Below are 23,510 nucleotides of genomic sequence, written 5' to 3' on the forward strand. Positions count from 1 at the left end.
AGAACTAAACTGAAAGAAATATGCCTAGTCAACTACACAATATTAGTACATTAAATTCTTAGAAACTCAAATGTAATTTACTATTTTGTGATTTAGTTTCTTTCATGTCTTTCAGATGCTCTCTTCCATGTTATTAATGGATGAAAATACATAGACTAATTAACAACAAAATGTGAATAGGAACCCAGTAGTATCTTCCTATTACAAAAGCAAAAGAATTTATAAAATATTTTAAAGTACATATTTGATACCTTATTCAGCTAATTGGTGGCACACATTTACAGTCGACGTCACTGAAGAGAAAAGGTTTAAATAGAAGAAAAAGGCATGAAAAAAATAGAAGAAAAAGGCTTTTATCATTAAACAATCATGTAAATAAAAAGATAAAAAAAATTCTGGTTATTTTCTTGGGATTATTTGTTGAGGTTTTCTCTCTCTTTTTTAGTTAGATCAACTTGGCTTTATAAATTTTTTTCATAATTATGTTCAGTTCACTTTTTTGTCATATTTTCCACTTTTTTTTTTTATTCAAAAGGACAGAGGAATATTTCGAATGGATTTCCCACTCACATGCAGTCACACAAACTTCACTAAAGTTCAAAGAGTCATCACAGGCAGACTCTCCTGCTATGAACATGTGAAAGGAACATTCCTTACACAGTGAACTTAAAAAATGCCACAAACCTTCTTATCTCCTACCAACACACCTTTCGCTTTAGGGTCAGCAGCAGAAGTGCTTTTTGGTGTTCAAAGTTTGTTCAGCAGTGGTGTTTCTTCCACTGCCTTAATCAGACATTTATACCCTTAGTACATCCCACCATTAGCTTATTCTGTTACTAAACATAGCTTTTCTGTGTTCACATGGCATCATTATTAATCATTATTAATCTCCCTGAAAAAAAAACTGTGAAAATACCCTTCCTGAATCTCAACATTTAGTGTTACCTAGCCCTCATGTTGCAGCTGTGTTTTTTATCACCAACATTCTAGCTTCTTGACCCATTTAGGTGTCCAGCGTTACAACAGGATGAATATCCGCTTAGTGGTCCACTTCCAAAAATGTAAATGATTTTCCAGTTCCAGAAATGCAAAAATATAATCCTTTATCTAAAGATTCCTGAATATGTATCATCTTGCAAAGATTGACTTTTGGGGGTCAAAGCGTTTCTTTACAGAACTATAATTTATAAAGCATAGCCTCTTGGAGGCCAGTATGTTTAACAATAGAAAATTATTAAGAACTTGAGTATGTAGATTATATTTTCTTTGTTTTTCTACATTTGGGAAAGCCTTTTAGATTGAACTTTTTTTTTCTCTGAATCATCTTTACCCGTCTACCCCCAAAATGTATGTAATTCACAACTTTTTCCTTTCTCTTTGGAGGAATATCTGGTGTTAATTTCTCCTCTGAGGTTCATGAATACATACTGAAGGATCTTATCCATTCTATTGCTGAATCAGGCATGCCTGTAGAATAATCCAATTTAGGGGCCTTTGTTGATTCAATTAGATTAGATGCCAAATAGGAAAAAGTAAATTGAATTATTATGCCTTTATCTGGCTGTACCATTCATCCATCCTGCTTAAAGAAACGTAGAATGGTGAATGGCAAAAGAGGTTATTTTGTTGACGGTAGCACTCTGGCAACAAGGAGACCCTCATCCATATAGAAACAGGGAGTTATATCACTTGTTACAGAACTGTTGTTCTGCATTGGTTAACCTGGCTTCCAGAGGGAAGAGTTTGTCTATAGGGATGCTCATACCATGTGCAAAATGCACTAAAACTTCCTTCCTCCCTGCCCATTTGCTTCCTTGTCTTCACTGGAGATTCACTGAAACTAAAGAACCTCTTTGCCCTGATCATTTTCTGTCATGGTGTGCTCCCCCCCTCCCCTGCTTAAGCAGTAACCACTAGTGATCCTGATGGCTACATCCAGTCATGGTGATTCCATCCGGCTTAAATTGGACTCTGGGGAGACAGACAACAGCACAGCAGCCAAGGGCTATCTTGCGCGTCTTTCCAACAGCTGAGGGCTGGTTCAGCATGCACCAACCAAAACCCAGCTAGTATGCAAATATAGCTATAAGCCAATCGTCTTACTCCATAAATAGTGGACAGCCCAGGGCCCGCTGAGCTCTCCTGCATGGCAGCGGACTGTACGCCAGGATTTCCCCTTGAGTAGGGACGCCTCTCAAGGTTACTAGAGATTCCTTGCTGCAACGGTTTCTGAATGAGTGATTAATAGCATGCTAAATGACATAAAGGATAGATTGTGCATATATAATCCTTTAGACATAAACCGTTGACCAAGTCTGGGACTAGGATCAGATCCAGCTGCACCCAGACTCCTCTCTAAGAAGGAGTTTAGAGAGCAAGGGGGTCTTTTTCTGAACCTGGTGACTCAATGTGAGGATCTCCCTGGCAGTTTTGTCTGACACTGTCCTATATGCAGTAAATAATCAAGTGTACCTTGCCATCAGATGTTGTTAAATCACTGTTGCATTAACATTTGAACTTTGCTAGCTTTTATATCAGTAACATATGTTGCTGCTTCTCTCACGCAAGTGAAGTGCATAACTCACTCTGACTCCATCCATGACATTTTCCAGTTGGTCATGTCTATAGGTAAAGAAGTGGCACCTGGAGTGATCTCCCTTTTAACAATCTCCTACTTCATTGCACTGCCATAGTCAAGGCCTTTTTTTTCTGGTGATAGCAGCAGTTTGCAAGAATATTTGCCTCTCTTTCTGCACTATTGCTACAGGTCTATCTGTTAAATCTTAAATACTAATTAATAATTAAAAAGGGTATTAATATAACGTGCTGGCCCCATATGTATGTCTTATTCTTCACAGTTTTATAGCAATTTCCATTTAAAGACCTCATTACAGAGATTATTGTGACACGCTTTGAAACATGAGCATTCATTACATGTTATCTGTGTATTGGAGTTTGGAAAGTTAATGCACCAGGAAATGAAATTACTCATCCTGGGTTACCAAAGATGTATGTTCAAGTTATGGTTAAAATCCAAGCTGTAGATCTCCATTGTCTTTACTGCACAATTGGTTTTGCTCTTTTTTTTTTTTTTTTTTAAACCACATCTTACAGTTGTACATTCAGCTGGAAAATTCCACCCTGCTGCTTTTCTGTCAAACTGTAATTGCCAGTTAACCAGCAATTAGTTAACTATGGCTTGTTTGTCTTTGTGAACCTTCCCTTCCTTTGCTTTGGGGTTCAAAGGATGGAGAAAAAGTGGAATTACTGGGAAAGAAGAGCCAGGCTGTGAGGAACAGTGGGCAGAGAACCAGAGAGGCAGAGCCCAAGGAGCTGCTCAGGTAATGGATTGACCAAGAGACATGCCGCTGCTGCTTCTCTGAGTCTTTTATCCATAGATGACCAGAGGTATGTGGATTTTCCAGCCTTTCAATGCTGGGGAGGCAGGGAGAAAGAGAGGTTAGAGGTAAGGGAGGTATAAGGCTGGAAGGACGGGGCTGCATGGTGCACCTTCCTTTACAATACCTGCTCTGATACGTCCACGGCCCAGGAGGGTAGGGTGGAGATGGTGTGTATTTCTCTATTTATAGGTGTGCTTGAATCTTCACCAAAAATTCTTCTAGATAACAGGAACACAAGAATCATGTCAGCTTAAGAGACTGTGGAAAATAACCTTTATAATTTTATTTTTTCTAGTATTAACAAAGACACTTATATTGTTGTTAATATGTTTATATAAGTTTATTACCTTTTGTTGTTTCCTAAGAGTAAATATAAGTTTGCATTCAGGTAGGATAACTAGGAAATTATAAAATTGAGTCATTGCAAACATTAAAATGTTGCATTATCCTTAAACATGCCTAGCTTAATACCAATATATACAGATTCTGGTTTCCAGACAGGTTACTGCATTGTGGGAGGTGTTTTAAACAGATCTAATGCTAAGTCCTGATCAAGATTGTGCAGGCTCTTACTAGAATTATATTAATTATAATTAATTAAAAAAAAATTAATTATATCAGAATTATATATTATCTCAGAATTATATTAATGTTAATATTATATTGTTATGTTATATTAACTATATTATCTCAGAATTATATTAATTTCTGTTGTCAACCTTATTTCAAATTACATTTGTTTATTCATCTGAGAATTTTATCCATTCGATTCAGGCTTAGTTTTGACTTCCAATCAATCATATTTTTCCAATTTTAAGCAGCTCCATAAAACTATGGCCTGCTGAGGTGCAAAAACACTTGCAGTTGTCCTGAGAAAAATCTATAAAAATGTAAGAGTGTAGCTTGTTTTGACAAATTTCAACATGAGTCATGAATACTCAGGTTTCTTAAGCCTTTGAACAACGATTTTCGAGCTGCATAATTTTGATCCCAAAATACTATCATCTCATGACATGTTATCACAAATAAATTCTCAGCCCTTTAGACATTACTTTTTATAACTAGCTGCAGAATTATGGTCTCTGATATATAGGAACTCTTTTATCTTCTTTTTAGATTTTATACTCCCTGAATAATAGTCAAATGTTGAACGGCAGTGTCAGGAAAACAGAGAAATTCTGTTGATTTTGGATACATGGCACGGAAGAATCCCGTTTGCTTCTGCTGATGAAACATAAACATCCCTGCTTCATCAGTTATCACAACATTCATGCATATTGATAGAGATTCATTAGCAATAAAATTTTTACTCTGAGGTAGATTTTGTTAGGAATTTACACTCTCTCTGATGTAACTGCACTGAGACCTCAAACTTGGTGTTTCTTAGAACGTGAAAGTGAAAAGCACATGATGTTTTTCTTATTTCAAAAGTAAAAACATTGTGTGAGAGGGGCACATGGTGCACAGAGGTTCAATAAAACCATGTTGCACAACAGTCACTGACTCCAGTGTTCTTTGAGATGGACCAAGCAACTCTCCTTATTGTTGTTCTTCAGCTTTGTGGAAGTAAGGTTGCTTTCTTATTCCTACCTAACACCTTTCCTCTTTTTATCACATCATGACAGCTTTGATCACAATTCACAAGTGTGTTACTGTGTGGCTCAGACAAATTTTAACTGTTCAAAGGTATTCACAAGTTTAAAGTAATAATAATTCCTAGGGTTTGGGGTTTTTTTTAGTGAACTTTTTCTTCTGTGCTTTGCTTGTAGTGCTGCCCAAGTTTCTGATTTTTTCTATAATTTAAATTTTCAATTATGTTAATTCTGAAACTGAATTTCTGTGTGTGATTTAGCCAATGTAGAAGGAAAGTTTGTGGATTCAACTGTAAAACTCACTGAGAATGTGAAACTGGAGTGCATATATCCAAAAAAAGCTGTGATAATCCAGACATTCTGGATGAAACTTAATGTAACTCATAAAGAAAATTTAGCTGTCTTGCATCCAATCTACAGCATACATATTGAAGATAAATACAATGGAAGAATTTATTTTGAAAGTGCTTCCAGGCAAGACAAATCCTTATCCTTCTTCAAGAGCACTTTGGAGGACATTGGTCTTTACTTTTGCTCCATTGTAACTTCCCCAGATTGAATTTGGGAAAAGGTAACAGAAATTATTCAGCCAGGTAAGTAAATTTCTCATTGTTTTTTATATTTCTGATATATGCAAAATAGAAATCCATGCCAATTTAGGGAGCATCTGGCATTGTAATTTTTTTTAATTATACAGCATGCAAAAATTGAGTAATTTGGGGAAAAGAACTGGCACAACAGAAAATAATTACATTACTTTAACACAAGATCATTGTAAGAGAAGCAGGAAGTAAGGAGGGGAAATGAAGGAGAAAGACAGAAGTCACAGCAGCGATATGTTGCATGTCAGACTTCAGGTACTAATGGTCATTGCATTGGGACAAAGTTCTCTCAGCATTTCAACAAGCTATAGGATATCTTCAGAAGGTGAAATTGCAACTACCCATGAAATTATATGGATGAACCTTGTAACTAGTCTTGGAGCATACCATATTTTTTTTTTGTTATGTTATATACTGTGCACATTCCTGGTCTGAAATTAGGAGCTCTTCTGTGCTTGCATTTTCAGGAACAAAATAACCATTTAGGAATGGTGTGGCAACAAAAGGGAGGGAAGTAAGGAAGTTTAAATGAAGAAAAAAATCTTTTCTTTAAAAGGAGACTCTTTTAAACATGGAAAAGGGAAGAAGGAAAGAAAAAGATCCAGCTATGCCCACGTCCTTTCTGTGTAGCTGTCCATGTATTTTCCAAAGGTTCTGTAACTACCCGGCCACTCCTCCAATTTGGTTTATTTTCCAGCTCTACGAGTAAGAAAAGAAAGAACCCTTTTCTAGCATTTTTCCATGCATGTCTATTCAGCATTGGTCAACTGACAACTCTGATGCAAACTACCAAGCTTCTCTGATAGGAAAGAATTCCTTAGGAGGAGATTGTATACTTATGATAGAATAGCCTTCAAAAGATAACTAGTTTTGCTTATTGGTTTGTTGATATGATATTGTGAATGTAGAAAGAATCTGTTCCACTTCCCTATTCTCCAGTGTGTAAATAGACTCCATTCAACATTTTATTGCATTTGCCAGCTAAGAAAGAATGGATTGAAAGAAAAAAATATTTCCTAGCATTTGAACGACTAGAAGACAAAAACAACAGGTTTTTTCCTAGCCTGATCCTTCTGAGTGTTCATTTCAAACTTATTTTGTCTGCACTTCTGTAATTTCAATATTACAATGAAACAGTGGACCTGACTATTGTAGGAGATGTCTAAACTTCAAAAATTCAAGGTAGACTATTCCTGCCTGCACCACTGAAGGTTTTTGAAACTTTATTTTAGGCAACACATTTGTTGATGGCACTGATGAATTAGGAATCCCAGTCTGTTTTTCTGTGTCTGATAGCTTTTTATTAATAAACATTGCTTCTCATCAAATCAGAAATTAAACCATACATAAGTGTGTATAGTTTCTTTTTCTGTAGCAGTCCATTTAGTGCACAGTATTATTGCAAGTGTAGGCATTAGAAACATAATTTTTGGTTGCATCCAGAGAAGCCAAGATCGGGAAATCCAGGTTGTTTACAAAAAGGAACAGGCAAACCAGATCTCCAACCTGAGTTCTGTCAGTGCTGAGCCCTTATTCACATTGGTCTCATCTTCTATAAAATCCTAAAAGTTAGATGCAGTAGAGATCTGCAAGCTGATTTAGTCCTTTTCATGCCCAAGTGTTGCAGATGAAATATTTTACATGATTACAATTTAGCAGCAATTCAAGATTTATTAATGGTGTGAGGTAAATCAAAGGTTAAATTTTAGTGGCACTTAACCATTAACCAATTCAAAGATTAACAAGATGATTCAGTAAAATATGTTCTGATTAAAACAGTGACTCAGTTACAGATTTGAGAATGACAAGATTCATACTAACTTACTACAGGGTATCCTAAGTCAATATATATGTACATATGTTTGTATATATAAACACAAAACACACTAAGACAGACAGAAATATTTGGATCTAGTGAAACAACCTATAGGTACAGAGGTGGACAGAGGAGACTAGCCTGCAGCTAAAAGTTCTCTCTTCTTTTCTTGAGTTTTGAGTAAATACTCATGATGCATTGGCATTCCTCAATGGGTGATAACTGAGCCTCGAGAAGTCGAGCTGTGCCTTGGCTTTTCATTGATTTTGCCAGCAGATCTCCTTAAACGTCTTTGGTCTAAGGAGGCTATGCCTGAGAGGCGTCCCAGCTCAGGGGAGATGCTGATCACAGCCCACAGTGGTATAGTAGAGCTCAATGGGTCTGGCTTAGGGTCTCTATATATAGGGCCTGAGATAATTGGCTTTTGTCAGGTACTTTTCCATTTCGGCCTGGCTTGGATGATGAAATATTCTGGCGTTTTCCACTCACCCTCTTTGGGTTCCAACCCAGGTGTAGGTGCAGATGAAGATTGCTTCTACCCATGTGCAGAGGTACTAGGTTGTCAGGAGGTGACTGGCTGATCTTTATAAACATGATCTTTATAAACACTGATTTAAAGAGAATGAAGGGTATCACCAGTGAAGATAAAATATTAAAACTTCAATCTACACTGCAGATTAAATATGTTACTAAAAACAGAGTTTAGAGAAGGTATTTATTTATGTAGTATAGTAGAACTGTTATCAGTCAAGCTTTATCTTAATTTACTTAGCACCTTCATCAGTACTAAATATTTTAACCTCCTGGATGACAGTCTAGCTTTGATTAAATAAACAGTAAACTTCAAAATTCATTTCCACGCAGCTGGTATTTTAGCTTGCTGATGACACTAGAGATACAGTTTTTCTTTTTTGTCTTCCAACTTGTGAAATTAGGACACTGATGTTCATCTTTAAAGTTTTTTTTTCTGCACCAGGGAGAGAGCATTGAGAAAGCTGAGTATTAGTGTTAGGATTTCACTGTAGACAAATCTTATTCTGTAGGATTAGTATACACAAATAGTTGAGATCCTGAAATATGAAGTGTTTTTAAAGGAATCTGATATTCATTGGTATAAAGAAATCTGACCAACATGCTAGAAAGATCATTTTATAGGTAATTAAAACTTTTTTCCAATTGCAGTGTTTTCTTGGTTGGGATTTATATTTTATTGCTTCCAATAGACATTACTTTTCAAAAAGCATTAATTTACCCAAGGTATCGCAAACAAATTAAACAAGTCACTGCAAAACCCATTTTTCTGTTTATAACAGATAATCAACAAATGTTTAACAGACTTTTTTTTTTTTTTTTTTTTTTAGGGAATTTCATAATGTCTAATGTTTTGCAATTTGTGGTTTTAGTTTTAAAGACTGATTGCAGCTTTGTGGACGCATAACATTCAACATGAAACTTTAGCTTGCTCTGGTAAATTGACACAGATGAATTTAAATTTATATTATTAAGGTTTTTGTGTCAGTCAAAACTGAAGCCTGGTTTATAATTTAATTTGCACTACCAGGGCATTGGAAATTGTCAGTATTTATCAATACTGACCTGTTACTGTGTGACCCAGCAACTTAAGCAGGTAACTATGTCATTGAGGAATCTGCAGCACATACCTCAATGAATACTGGAAGCAGGATATAGATATAGAATACATGACTGGCTTTCAGAATTTGGATTGAATGGAAACAGCAGAAAAAAAATGAAATAATGCCATATGGAATTATAGTCATGATGGAGATTCTTAGCTAAATTAAAGTATAAGGTGAATTGTTCTTCACATGGCAATCATATCTGCTGGCAGTTACATAAATTTGGATAAAGTATCTCAGATTAACTTTTGCTGGCTTGCAAAACAATGAATGTTTCTGCACTCAAACTGTTCAAAATTGCTCTAGTGATTCATTCCTTGTAATCAACAGAGGCCATGAGTGTGATTTTGACTTCCTATGTGCTTTGTATAGTTTTTTAAAACTACGAATACAAAGTGAGTAGAATTGTATGATTCTGATTTGTCAACATTTTTCATTTGCGTAGTTTGAATACCCAAGTGCTGATGCTTAATGAGTAAATATTTCAAGTAGTGTCTAATCATTACAGTAGTGTCACTAGATCCAGCAACTCAAGTGTTAACAAGACCCTGGTACTACAAGATCAAGCAGTTAAAAAAGTTTGGGGATCATGACTTGCTTTTTTAAACAAAAACACAGAAAGAGAAGAAAGAAGTCAAGTATCTGAAAAACATTAAGCATGTTTCTTTTTATTAGTATTTTGACAACTTCCCTATTTCTTTCCCCTTAGAGTAAAGGTGTTTTCATAAATAAAAAACCCACTGTGGTTACAAAAAATGATTAAAGATGCTATCGAGTGAATAAAACATCACAACAGATTTGCAGTCTGTGAAGTGGCAAAATAATACTGGAGAACTTCTATTTAGGACTCTGCTCCTGGCTTAATCTCTGGTTGCAGAACAGCAGTTCACTCCACCACGGTCTGTGGTGATTCTTTTTCAATCAGGGACAAAAGAAAAAAGAAAAAAGAAAAAAGAAAAAAGAAAAAGAAAAAAGATTGATCTTGGGTAAGCAATGGCTGAGCTATCTTAAGGACCTGAGACCGCAGGAGACAGAGGAGGTTATAGCTCCCATTACACAGGTCTTTTCTTGGTGTACTATCCCTATTGCATCACTGGCAGATGGAAGACACTAGAAGAGGTGATAAATCACCACTTATATGACATTTTTGATTAAATTGTTGTAGTAATTGTTTTTTTTTTTTTACTAGATGTGGTCTCAGATTAGTCTTGGAGCTGTATCAGAATATATATAATAAAAAGGTAAGTATGCATTTTTTTCTTTTTGCCTTAAATTTTGGCTAAAGATGTCCTAAGACATCTATGAAATAGGTGAGAAAGAACTCTTGCAGACTGCACAACATTATCCATTCTTTCTTTATTGGCAGTTACTGAAACATACTGACAGAAAAGCAATAATACTCAGGATATTATATTGGAAACTTCACAAGTTATGTAGCTACATGATATCCTTACAAGTAGATGCAGTGCTGAAATTCTGTACCACAATTGTGAAGAACCTGAGAGTATGTTCTGCTATAGTTACACATTAATGTGTTGGCAAAGATTAGTCTCGTTATCCCACAGGAGGATATTTGCCAGCTGGGTGAATCTGTTGCTTCTTTTTTCCTGTGGTGTGAACATATATCCAACAGTTTTCAGAACTGAATACAAGGGATATTTTTTCCCTTAATGTTCCCACATTTTATGAGTCACAACTACTCCTGCACTGAGCAAAAAACCCTCTTATTTTCAGAGAAAACTCCTTGTACATGTATTGATAAGATGTAATGATTATGTAGTCAGTAGTTTTATTTCACTATTCTTCATGAATAGTTTAAGGATGATCTGTAGTTTCTTATATATAAGGCTTAGACAGAAATGACTGAAGACAGATTTTGAGTGCAGTATAAAATCTGAGTAGCAGAGAGTGAAGTCACTAGCAATAGAAGAAGCGTTAGAGTTGGAGACATCACGCAGGAATTGTTGATCATCAAAAAGATGTTATTTCACAGGCTTGCTTCCTGGAGGAGAAAGCATTTGAAGCTGCAGGTGTTGTAATTTTACTTTCAAATGAAAGAGAGAGCAGTGTACTCTCTCAGTCCATTAGGCAGGTGTTTGTGGAGGGACATGTTTAACTGTCATCACAGGTTGCCACTCAAAACACAGTACAAAGAAGCAGAACTGCAATCTTTTTCTTTCTTTCTTTCTTTCTTTCTTTCTTTCTTTCTTTCTCTCTCTTGGTCTCTCTCTTGCTCTCTCTTGCTCTCTCCTTCTCTCCCCTCTCTCTTTCTTTCTCTTTCTCTTTCTCTTTCTCTTTCTCTTTCTCTTCTCTTTCTTTCTTTCTCTTTCTCTCCCTTTCTTTCTCTCTCAAGTCAAAAGTCTTCAGCAGTGAAGAATTATGTGACATATAAACTGTTTAAATGAAAGCTGGCCTTTTTGACATGCAGTGTTGCATGTTTAATTACATAAAGAGAGAATGTATTTTAAATTACCTCGAATATTTTTGTCCTGTGTTTGTTTATTTACCTTTCAAAACTGTTGAATTCTAACATGAATATCTGTATATTTATTTTCTCAGGAGTTTTATTTCTGTTAAAATATTTTCTGTTAAAATAGTACTAGTTTGACTTAAAAAATCCTGTGTTAGGATCTGAATGGAATGGGAAGTATTCTTTGGTGTTTGCAGTAACTTTTACATCCATAATGTGAATTATGCAAAGTTGCATAATTAGTTGGCAGGGGTATTTTTGCTGTTATAAGATTGCAATTTTTTTTTTTTTTTTTAATTCGTTAGTAAATTTGTGTTCCTGTCAATCAGCGACAATGGACTATTTACTCAGGGAATATGTTTTGCTAGCAACTCTGCATGAGAATTGAAGTTCATTGATAGAGTATTTAAATGCCAGATGTACCATGAAGTACTCACATATTTTAAATAGAGTGATCAACCTCTTCTGTGACAGCAGAGACAGATCTTTTCTATTCTTAGCTAGTGTGATGATATCCATGCCACTCAGCACTTACTTCTGTATTAATGTTCTTCTGCCTGACAAAAGCAGCACATTGCATAGTTTTTTTTTTTTTTCAAGTCCCTGTTCACCTGAAATAGCTTGCTTTCTATTTATCTCTGTCTCAACTTAGAATGTGATTCATAGGTCTACAGTGAAAAATTATCAGCCCTTTAAAGCACACGGAAGCAAGAACTAATCATGAGGGATCTACATTCTTTGGCTCTTAGACTGTGAGCTCCCCAGAGCAAGAATTATCTCTGTATCTTGCACAGCATCAGCCACATTGTCAGCACCTAATTAGAAAGCAAGAGGATGGAGGCAAGTGAAGCTGCCTTTTTCACGCCTCTACTGTGACTATTGACCTGTTAAATGCTGCTTTTCTTACTTTATCTCTTATGTGATGAACTAAGGATTTCAGTATAAAAGGCTAGGGAAAAAAAAAACAAAACAAAACAAAACAAACCAGCCCTGTTAGGAGTAGAGCAGATATCTCCTTTTCTGAAGGAAAAGCTTAGATCAAAAGGAATTACAGAATTGTGGAAAACTCAGGCTGGAAGAGACATTCCAAATTCATTCATGTCATCCATCTCTGTATTCTGAGGCAGGATAAGCATTTCTGTGTCATCCCTGACTGATTCCCATGTTGGAAATGCATGCATAATACTTTTGTGTAGTAGTTCTAGCACTTAACCAGCCTTACAAGGAGATTTTTTTTCCCCATTATATCTATCCTAAATATCTCTTGTTTAATACTGAGTTTATTCGTTGTAGTCCTTCCTTTGAAAAAAGAGGAAGCTTCTCATGCTGTCAGCCTTCAGTCATCTCTCTGTACTAAACAAACACAGTTCTTTTAACTTTTATTCTTAGTTCATTATTCTGCATGTCATCATTTTTATTCTCATCAAAATTTTCTCCAGTTTGTATATAACCTTATTAATATAAGATACATAGAAGGAAACACAAGATTCCCTCTAAGGTCTTACCGTTGTTAAATAATGCAGAATGATGCCTCCTTTGTCTTGTATATGACTCTCTGTTGACATACCTCAGAAAATTTGTCTTTTAGAAACAGACAATATGATAACATTTTCGACTCTATTTGGCTAGCAATCAGAGCACTGAGATCCTTTTATTCAGCATTGGGGATTTTTTTACATTTTTCCCTCTTCTTTCTACTCCTTACCATTTTGAATGTTCAGTTAGTTACTAGGAATAACGATGTTGTTATGTACTCTTGGTTACTTTGTTTCCATCAGAATATGCTATGTTAAGGAAAAAAATGCAATATTCAGTACCCATGAGGACTGCTGTGTTTTTACCAACATAAGAAAATTATAAAGGTTATTTTATATGTTCCCTATGAGCATTGTTTTTATGAACATTCATTGCACATCAGCTGGATACTATAGCTATTAACTGACTTGTGCAGCAATTTGGGGATTGTTCTCATCAGTTCATCTGCTGACCCAAACTTGTTTGGGGAGTTTTGCTGCTCCTCAGAGCAGACACTAGGATGCTGCAGAGAGGCTGTCAAGGCTTGCCCAGTTCTCAGACTTCTAACGCCTGATGTTTTTCCTCACATGCACCAAAGACAAGTCCAGGAGAGACCTGGAGCACATGAGGCATGACTACATGGTGCTGGAGGTGGTGATCAATGACATGGTCAGCTTAGGTGGCATCTTCTTGATCCTGTTGAAGAAGGGAAAATCCCTGGGAAGAGGGAGGGGATTCCATGGGTCAAGAGCCAGTTGCACGGCTGGTGTCAACAACAAGGTGTTACCTTTATCACCATGCACCCTTTTTGATGATCAAGGACTGCTAGGAAGAGACAGGATCCATCTGAGCATGTGTGGAAAAAGGATCCTTGCCAACAGGCTCATGTGGGAAGCTTTAACAGGAAAGTGAGATGACAACCCACAAGTGAGCAAGGCAGTGGATTGGTCTGATGAAAAAATGGTGTGGGATTATACGGACAGGAAACATCTTGAAAACAACAAATCAGGGCACTTGGTGACCACCCCAAGTATGTCCATACAAATAAGGAAATGCTGAGCAGAAACATTGTGGGGAAGCTCTCATACTTCTTCTGGGGAATCGGCATGACCAGATGACCATGTGAAGTGTCTGTACATTGGAGAAGATAGCATATGCAACAAAAAAGGAATTAGAGCTCTGTGTGCAGTTGCAGGGCTACGACCTCATTGGGATCACAGAGACATGATGGGATGGCTCCCATGACTGGAGTGCTGCAATGGCTGGGTACAGGCTCCTTAGGAAGGACAGGCTGGGAAGGTAGGGAAGAAGAGTTGCCCTTTATGTGAGAGAGCAGTGAGAATGTGACAAGTTCTGCCTAGGGATGGATGGCGAGCCAGCTGAGAGCTCATGGGTCAGTATTAGCAGGCAGATCAACATAGGTGATGTGGTCGGTGTCTGCCGCTGACTGCCCGATCAGGGTGATCAGATCTGGTATAGACGAGGCCTCCCTCAGACAACTGGAAGAAGCTTCACATTCTGTGGTCCTCATGAGAGAGTTCAACCACCTGGTAGCTGTAGAGGAACAACACAACAGGGCACAATCAATCTGGTAGGTTTCTGGAGTGCATTGACGAAAGCTTTCTCACTCAGGTGATTAAGTAGCTGAAGAGAGGAGGCACTGTGCTCGACCTCAGACTTACAGAGAAGGAAGAACATGTCGGGGTTGTGGAGATCAGGGGCAACCTTGGCTGCATGGTAAAGTTCATGACTCCGAGAGAAAGGGATGAAAGAAAAAAGCAGGGTCACAACCCTGGGCTACAGAAGAGCAGACTTTGGCCTGTTCATAGATCTTCTTGGAATAATCCCAAGGGGGATGGTGAAAAGATTGTCAAGGAAAACGTCCTCCAGTGGTCCATCCAGACAGGCAGGAAATCAAGCAAAAAATGCCAGAAGGCCTGCATGGATGAACAAGAATCTCCTGACTAAACTCAAACATAAAGAGGAAACATAGACACAATGGAAGCAGGGACAGTTGACCCAGAAGGAACCTTGAAACACTGTCCAAGCATCAATGTGTGCAGTTAGGAAAGCTAAAATTGACCTGGAGTTGAATCTACTGTGTCAAGAATTTTTTTTTTTTCCTTGGGGGGGGGGGCAACTATTCCCCTCCCTTTATAAGCCAAAAATGCTTCATCTTCTCAGCTACTGCTCCTTAACTCTATGCCACTGCAGCTACCACTGGGAAATTAATCTTAACTAAGTATGGTATTATCCATAGTATCAAACATAACTGCTGTGACACCCAGTAGTTAAATCCAGATACAAGAGTTTTATAGCTCTGTTTTTTGTTTCTCAGAGTGCAAATGTGATGGATGAAATTTTGAGATAATGGAATTTGGAAATCATTACAGGATGCAATTGCAGGGGAAAATGGAAAGTGACAGCGACAGCTTTAAAATATTCAAAATCAAGGAAATGATAGTATTAATTTATCTAGGACAGACTGAATAATATTGTGTTTGGGGAAATACATGCTAGGTTGTGGAATGAACAGAGGAAGGTGAAAAGCAGAGGTAAAAGGAATTACAGATTTGGATAGTTAAACTTCAAAATACTATAAAGGAAATCACTAAGAGGTGATTAATATTTTAAGTTCTGAAATTTTCCCATCTGCAGAACCTCTTTCTGCTGCTTATATTTCTAATGATGAACCTTTCTTTCAGAAGGCCTGTCAGACAGGTACATAATTTATAGCTTAATAAGGACAAAAAGAAATGGGAAGGAAACAGTCAGTAAAAAATACTGATGATATATTGATTACTTCCATTTTCTTACCTGGTACCCAGCTTCATAACAAATTTATTATGAAATAAACGGTATCTTTCCTTCTTCTCCAATATATATGCAGTCCATAATACAATCCATTAAAAGTGATAAATAAGATCTGAGATGCAGGGCAGCAATTCCCCGCAGTACATCCACATGCTGCACTCCTGGGCGTTATGACACTTCTGGGGCTGGGCAGCACGGGTGTGTACCCTGTCCATCACCTTGGCACCCTTGGCTTTCCCTCCTGAGAAACATTGGTTCAATAGTTGTCCTTAGGAGCCAGTTTGATTTTTCACAGCTTTTTCCTTCCCCTCTCCCCTGCATTTTTTCTTCTGTGTGGTTTAAAACACTATATCCTCTGCTCTGTCTAAGTCCAGCCCTCAGGAGCCTCATGGAAGATATGAGCAGGTAGGCACAAAAGCACATATATGCATACTGTGACATGCAGTTTCTCATTATAGCATTTCTATTCATCCACTGTGAGACTATATGTATCATTAACAACAAGTGAAGGCTGAGCACAGTATCCTGTCTCACTACTTCTGTCTGCTCATTGAACCCCTATTGCTGGTAAATTCCTTTCATCCTGAACTGGTGATATTCCTGGAGAGGATGAAAATTTGAAATTCTGACCCCTTATATCTTCAAGACACTCCCGCAAGTGAATCCTGCCATAGTACATTACAAGCTTTTATCCGATGACCTCTTCCCCAACAACCAAATTCTCGTTGTTGGAAGTTCATGAATGTTTATGCCTGAAGAGAGGATGATTTTCTCACTCTTATTATCACTGTACTCTCTCTCTCTCTCTCTCCTTGGCTCCTCCCTTTCCTTGTATTCTGGGTAACTAAAGTTCAGCTTAAAAGAATAAAATAACAACAAAGAGTAGTGGTATACATGTAATGAAACTGGAGTTGGCAGGTGGATTACACTTGCATGCTAAGTGTTTATAATGTAATGCAGAATTAATAATTGGTACAGAAAGATTTACCAAATTGTCACAATATAATTTAATAGGGATGTTTTAAAGGTTTAGGAGTACAAATACTTTCATTTTATCATTCAAATAATTGTTATTGGAAAAAGATATCCTTTTCGAACACCACACTACTGCTGGTTTCTGAGTCTCTTTGTAGAAGTGGTGTCAGTAGCTTATTAGAAATTAAGATCTTTACTGTTTCAACTTAATAGCTATGCATCCATGTCTCCCTGTCTCATCCAAAAAAGGACAAAACCTGTGTTTTAGAAATTCAGCAAAATTGTGTGGTGTGTGCTAGTACAGTTGGAAGATAGCAGTTTGGGAGCTAAATATAATTTCATATTTAGTTTAATCAGGAAGGGTGAAAGGGTTACTCTTGAAATATTTTCTCATCTGAAAGTTGATTTTCTTGGTGAAAAGTCCCAGAAAAAAAGTTCATAAAATTTTAAGCCTCTTTTTCATCTGCAATTTATTTTGTCACTTCTTATTACAAGCAGCAGAAGAAGATTGTGTTTTTATGCAGAGCTTCAGCAAACCACGTGAGACCTGGGAACTTGTCTCTGCTGTAGAGCTAAGTTAGCTTTGCAGTTTTGAAAAGTCTGCTGAAGCCATTAGTCATTTCTGATGGAGAGCATTACTTCCTAAGGGTAGCTACTTTGAAGGTAGCTCTGTTACTGTCAGTCTGAGCCGTATGAGCTTGTTCTGACCTTGTGGTACCTGGGAGCACATGGAAAATGCCTGTGTGCTGGGATGGCTGAGGGTGGTGTTTGTTGTCTGTCGAGTGTGCGCTTGTCTGCAACAGCTGATGTAGCACTCTTTGTATGAAACCAGCTCTGGTAGTACTGAACCTCTGTTAAGCTTTAAGCCTCAACAGAGATGCAGAAACATGCAAAGCCAGAAGAGTGTCTCAACAGTTTATTTTACTGTGATGAATTTTACCTTTCTGAAGTTGCAGAACTGATATTGAAGTATGAATATTGTTTAATTTGTATATGGTTTTAAACCGGAAGAAATGCATGAGATTTATGTGTAGTGTAGAGTGAAACTCTGCACTTTGCATAAGATAATAAATCTGGGTTTGGTGAAATGTGTGGTGAACAGTAATTAAAATGTTATAGATAGATACTGAATTTAGAAATGAATAAACTAGCTGAAGACAAGTCCGTGTACCTAAGTAACTTTACCTTGAAGAAACAAAACCAGCTAAGCTTATCGGAATCTAAAAGAATGAAAAAAACAAATAAAGTGGACAGGACAGGAACCAAAAAGCAGAAAGTCTCTAACCATTATTTTATTTTCCCTCCAAAAAGAATTTCTTAGTTTCAAGAATTTCCCTCCTGCAGAATCTAATTCTAGTTGCTTGATCCTTTAAATCCTGAGAAGTTGGTTTTACACTCTTTTATACCTCTATATTTCTGAGATTTACTTTCCAAGAAAAATGTTGAAATGTTAAGCTTTTAAAAATAGGAAAACTTACATTTTTTTTATCCTTTATATGTCTCATGGCCTTAAAGCAGATTAAAAAAAAAAAAAAAAAAAAAGTAATTGCAAAATACAATGAGATAACATTATGCCAAAAGAGTTGTGGGGAGGATATCAAATACAGAGCACTTCTTTACTAAGCAGAGGCAAATGCACTTACTGTGAGTCCTGTCACCTCTTCCTACTTTCTGTCCAGGAGGCAAGATGATGTGGCTATCACAGGAGGCAGAGCAGGCAGCAATGGCAGTGGCCAAAATGAGCAGCGGGCAGCGGGGAGTCTATTTTTATTGGATTAAATTATGCACTTTTTTTAGCATTTCTGAAATGTTTACACATGGTGTGTCACCTTGAGTTGTGCCTGTGTGGGGGTGAAGGTTTGTGGGTGTGCCTTTTTCCCCATGGAAGTATTTCTCAGAACGGCAGGTTCTCATCCCACACGTACTAGGCTGAAAGCAAAGAAGCTGTGTTCAGAAAGCTAAATAAAAAAGTGGTTGAACGGAGGAGGGAAGTTGAAAGTACTGTACTGATGCTGGTGTCAAAATAAAATGGGACAATTGCTTAAAACAAAAGCCTGGAACACTTCAGTGTACTTGAAAGATTTAATTAGAACTATGTAGGCCTGATTCTCTACTGCTTGTGCCTTACATAGTCATGTAAATTGTGCAAGGTGTATTTATATATTGTAAGAAGGGGAGGAATTTACATCTTTCATCAAGAGTGAAAATACCTGAATGTTGCTAGATACTGTCAAGGAAAAAACACATGCAATGCAAAAAAATAAAATGTGTCATGATGTCTGTGTTTGAAAATGATTATGATAGAATTTACAGCGGCTGAGAATCTCAAAACTTTCTATTTTAATTTGTGTGTTTGTACATGGTTGTCACTATTAATGTATTATTTATCAGTTGCATACCATCAAATTATACAAATATATCAAGAATTGTAGCTGCACGGAAGTTGCAAGGCAACCTTAGCTTTGTAAGGTACCTGTTACAGTATACTATATGATGTGTTATGAGGAAACTGTGATCTATTGTTTGGCAAATATAATGTACAAAGCTAACTAATAAGTTTCAGACAGAAAGGATTTTCATTATTTTGGTGGAAAATGTTTTATCTCCTTGTTCACAGTTTGCCATATGTAGCATGTATATTTTTCTAGCAAATGTACAGCAGTGCAGCAGGGAAGAAGGCTATTTTTTATACAGTCCTGGTTGCTGCCCTTTGGGTCAGATGGGAATCTTCTAGAAGGTATCGTCATACACATAATTTCCCTAATAAGCATGTTAAGAAAGGAGAGACACCTGGAGCTCAGGATAGCAGTGGCATGAAATGAATCAGACAGCAGGGATGGAGCCAGGAGTAGACAGGGAGACTTCAAGGCTCCTAAGGAGGCCATAGGTAGCCATAGGGCTTGCTCATAGCAGAAGACAGCAAAGACTGAACAGTGAAGAAGACAAGATTTTTCGGGAAGGAATATGTGGTTTATTGTAAAGCAGGCAGTTGTTGGAAGTTAGTGGTCTGGAAAGTGGGATAGGAGGTAAGAGTCTGACCTGTAAGAATATGACAGGCAAGAGAGAGAGAATTGGTTTAAATTACCTTTTCATTTACCGCTCTTACTGAATCTGCAGATCTGTATCTGCAGGATATTAAAAAAAAACATTTACCTTTTCTATTGGAGCGACTTCCGAGGGACTGCACTCCAAGGAACATATTTTGCAAGTGTAGAGTCCCATCGTAGCAGTCAGATTTGAATAATACTTAGACTTCCATGAGTAAATTCTTTCTGGAACTAATGTGATAACTTAAATGATTATGCAGCCTTGGCAGTCATCTTCAGTAACAGAAATTTAGCTGTCTTTGGCAAGCTGTCCAAGCAGTTAATGAACTTCACTGTGTTGTACCTTCTGTTTAGTTTAGTGAATTTATCTCTCTTCTGCCCTTGTCTATCATTAACTTTCTGTCTCCTTGATTGCAGTCTACATGAATCTTCAAGTTCTTCATTAATTTATTTTAGGCAAACTCATTAGACACAGTTCCTTTTGCCTTTCAGCATTTCAATGTTTTAATCATACTTCTGGTCTCCAAAGGCATAGGGAATGTATTTTTTCTGTGCTGGGTTCCATTGATAAAAAATTGCAGGCTAGACTTTTTCATTCACTGTTTCACAGAGACTACGCAAGTCTCAGAAGTCACAGACTTCCACAGTGAAGTCTCCATGCCGGCGACATGAATGGAATCATTTACTCCTAGTTTTAGGGCAGTATACTTCCCCACATGAAATCCTACTATGTTATGCACCTAGTTTAGGAAGCGAACTAGGCCACCCTGTACTGATTTCTCCACTATGATTGTGACAATCCTGGCACTAGCAGCATCCAAAGCAATACAGTTTTCCAGCATTTTTTTTCCCTAGATTTTTTATAAAAATGTTATATCAAGGAGGATCTAAATCTAGCTCAGTCCTACAGCATATTCAGCTCCACCTGGAGTGCTACTGTAACCATCCCATCCTGTGAATCTGGCTACAGCTTCATTTTAAAACTTGTTTTTATAAACAGGTTTTGATGTATTTAATGACAGTCATTTTTCCTGTGCAATTTTAATTTTCTGTCTCTGCTTCCAGTTGTTGCCATAGATAGAAGTAAACATGTTAAAAATATATCATAGTGAGATTTTTTGACTTAAAAACATCCAATAAAAAAAGAAGCTCATTGAAGAGCTTGAAAGATCAGTCCCTTTACAAGTTAGGAAAAGCAGTCTGATCATTAATCTTTTTCAACATTAGTCTTCAAAAATATGACAGTGCTAGTCCTAGATTGTGAGGTATATGCATTACAAACTTGACTTTAGAACTCAAGTGACTATTGAATGCTATGAATATCAGAAACATTGACAATCTTTCTACCAATGATTTAAAAAATTTTTTTTCTTAATTTGTAAACAGTGAATTATGTTACTAAAAACAATAAATCAGAGCAGGGGGATTTCAGTCAAAATGATTCAAGATATAATATATCTATGTTTTATATGTGGTGGAAGTCTTGAATTTGTCTGTAAGTCTCCTTCCGTACCACAGCCTGACTATCATAGAGGTTTTTCCTAAGTAGAGCATATGAATGGATAAGAATTTTTTTATTTAAGTGGTGAGGTTTTTGAACGAGAGAACTGCAGTTTGTAGGCTGGAATATCTTTTAACATGATTTACTAATGCATGTCCTGAGGGTCATATCAAATGATTTTCATATTATAATTAGTATGAAAGTAGAGCAAGACTATCAGAAATTTAATTAGACTGGCCCCATAATTTATGCAGTAGACTATTTTGCTGAAACTGTTGATAAAATATTAATGAACTCAAAATGTATAGAAATAGCCTTCTTGCAATGTCATTGCAGCCTCACAGTTCCATAAAGACTGTTTTATCTAAATCTGCACAAAAGTATAGTCATAGATACGTATAAATTATCTTTTTCAGTATTTCAAATGATTTGAGTATCTCCCTGCTGTAAGTCAATTTCACTAATATTTGTCATACAGGAATTGCTGATGCTAAACTTCCCTGGAATAAATTATAAGCACCTTTTGGTGTGGTTTTTTTGTGTTTTACAACAGATGCTTTTGAAGTATCTCAGAAACAAAATAATCATGTGTTTACCAAGCCAGGAGGAAATGTCGCTTTTACTTGCCCTTAAAAAATCGAAGAATCAGTGCAGCAAGTGATGTGGGAAAGGATTAATGCAGATTGGGTAGATACTGTTGTTCTTTGCAGCCTGTCAGAAAAGCAAAGCTTTGGTTCAGATTTCAAAGAGTGTAGACTGGTGGATTGCTCTAATCAGACAAACCCCGTGATCGTCATTGAAAACATTACCGCCTCTGACTTTGCAACATACCACTGTGTAGCTACTGGAAGAAACAAAACCTATGTGATGAGTTTTACTGTGGCTGGTAAGTAAAGGAGGAAGTGGTGAATGTTTTTACAATAGGACCTTATGAGTTATTAATGCTTTTGACCATATAAAATAACTCTTCAGTAGCAAGTGAGGATTTATTTAAATACCACATTCCAATTAGCAGTGTGTGAACGATAGCAAAGTTAACAATTAATCTTGTTTCCACAGAAAGAATCTCATTTTAAGCTTGTCTGATCTCATTATAGGACTTCAGACCCGTTGGTGAGAAACTGGTTTGGTGTTAGGAAGGAGATGCTTTGGAAGAGGAGAAGGTAGCTGAGTTTGCAGGGAGAGGTGGGCATTCTCCCAGACAAACCACGAGGGGAATTCTACATTAGCAAAGTGCACCGCGGGATCCTGGGGGACACATCTATCTTCCAATGAAAGCAAAGAGCACACCCTCATTTGAAAATATAAAAATTTGTAAAATGGCCTCTACCTTAGTCATGTAAGGAGTTTCTTTAGGGAGAGCTTAGAAACTCTCTAGGTTTTGCTGTGACTGTTGTCACAGCTGGATTATAATGGGAGCTTAGGTCTCCATACGTAGACACTTAAGATTTCTCAAACTGTGAGCTGAATCCCACCTTTACTTCTACCTCCTGTTACGACTGAAAGAACCCTCCATTTTGGTTCTTCTTTATAGCATGCTTTTTTAAGATGGGGTTCTTGTACCACCCTAGTCCTTCTTCTCCTGTTGCAGCATTCAATGTCTTTTGAGGGTACTGCTTTTCTTCCTGGTAATAAATAAGTGTTAGTAGACCTCTCTGTGGCACTACTAAGGTCTGTGGCCTTGGGTGTGAAACTTCAGAATGTGCATGATCCGTGATGCTGTTATTGAGAAGTGGACAACACGCTCAGGAAAAAAATGCTGACCTGATTTACTCTGAATATTTGACCATAAAAGTCCATGAAATTGAGCAAAATGTGATGAAAAGAAAAGGGATATCAGGAGAAAAATTCCTCTCACCTCTGACAATTTTGAACATTCACATTTTAAAATGTTTACTATATTAACATAATCAAGCATATCTAAATTGTAGAGCAATAGGAATAGTTTTGTTTACTCTAAGTGCAGTGCTTCACATACCAAAATTAAAGAACATAATGAGTTACAAAAAAAATACAATGACTTTAGGAGTTGTCAGTCCTACATATACAAAGTATTTCTTCTCCAAAAAAAGAGTTTAATTTCCATGTTTCTTTTGCTCTTGAAACAAATCTAATTTATTGTTTTTAGTTCTAACCATGC

At 37.0% G+C, this 23,510-nt stretch overlaps 1 protein-coding gene across 1 annotated transcript in view; it reads left to right on the plus strand.

The window, feature by feature from the left end:
- The window catches only part of CD226 (CD226 molecule), a gene marked incomplete at both ends in the record, with an annotated part of 42,155 nt that extends 19,899 nt beyond the window's left edge, over nt 1-22,256 (plus strand). The window contains 3 exon segments of the mRNA XM_010080559.1: nt 5,254-5,586; nt 8,276-8,278; nt 21,924-22,256. Coding sequence (XP_010078861.1) covers nt 5,254-5,586; nt 8,276-8,278; nt 21,924-22,256 — 669 coding nt within the window.
- Between the last annotated feature and the right edge of the window lie 1,254 nt (nt 22,257-23,510).

Source organism: Pterocles gutturalis, unplaced genomic scaffold (genome assembly GCF_000699245.1).
Source record: "Pterocles gutturalis isolate BGI_N339 unplaced genomic scaffold, ASM69924v1 scaffold22884, whole genome shotgun sequence".
Lineage (NCBI taxonomy): Eukaryota > Metazoa > Chordata > Aves > Pterocliformes > Pteroclidae > Pterocles > Pterocles gutturalis.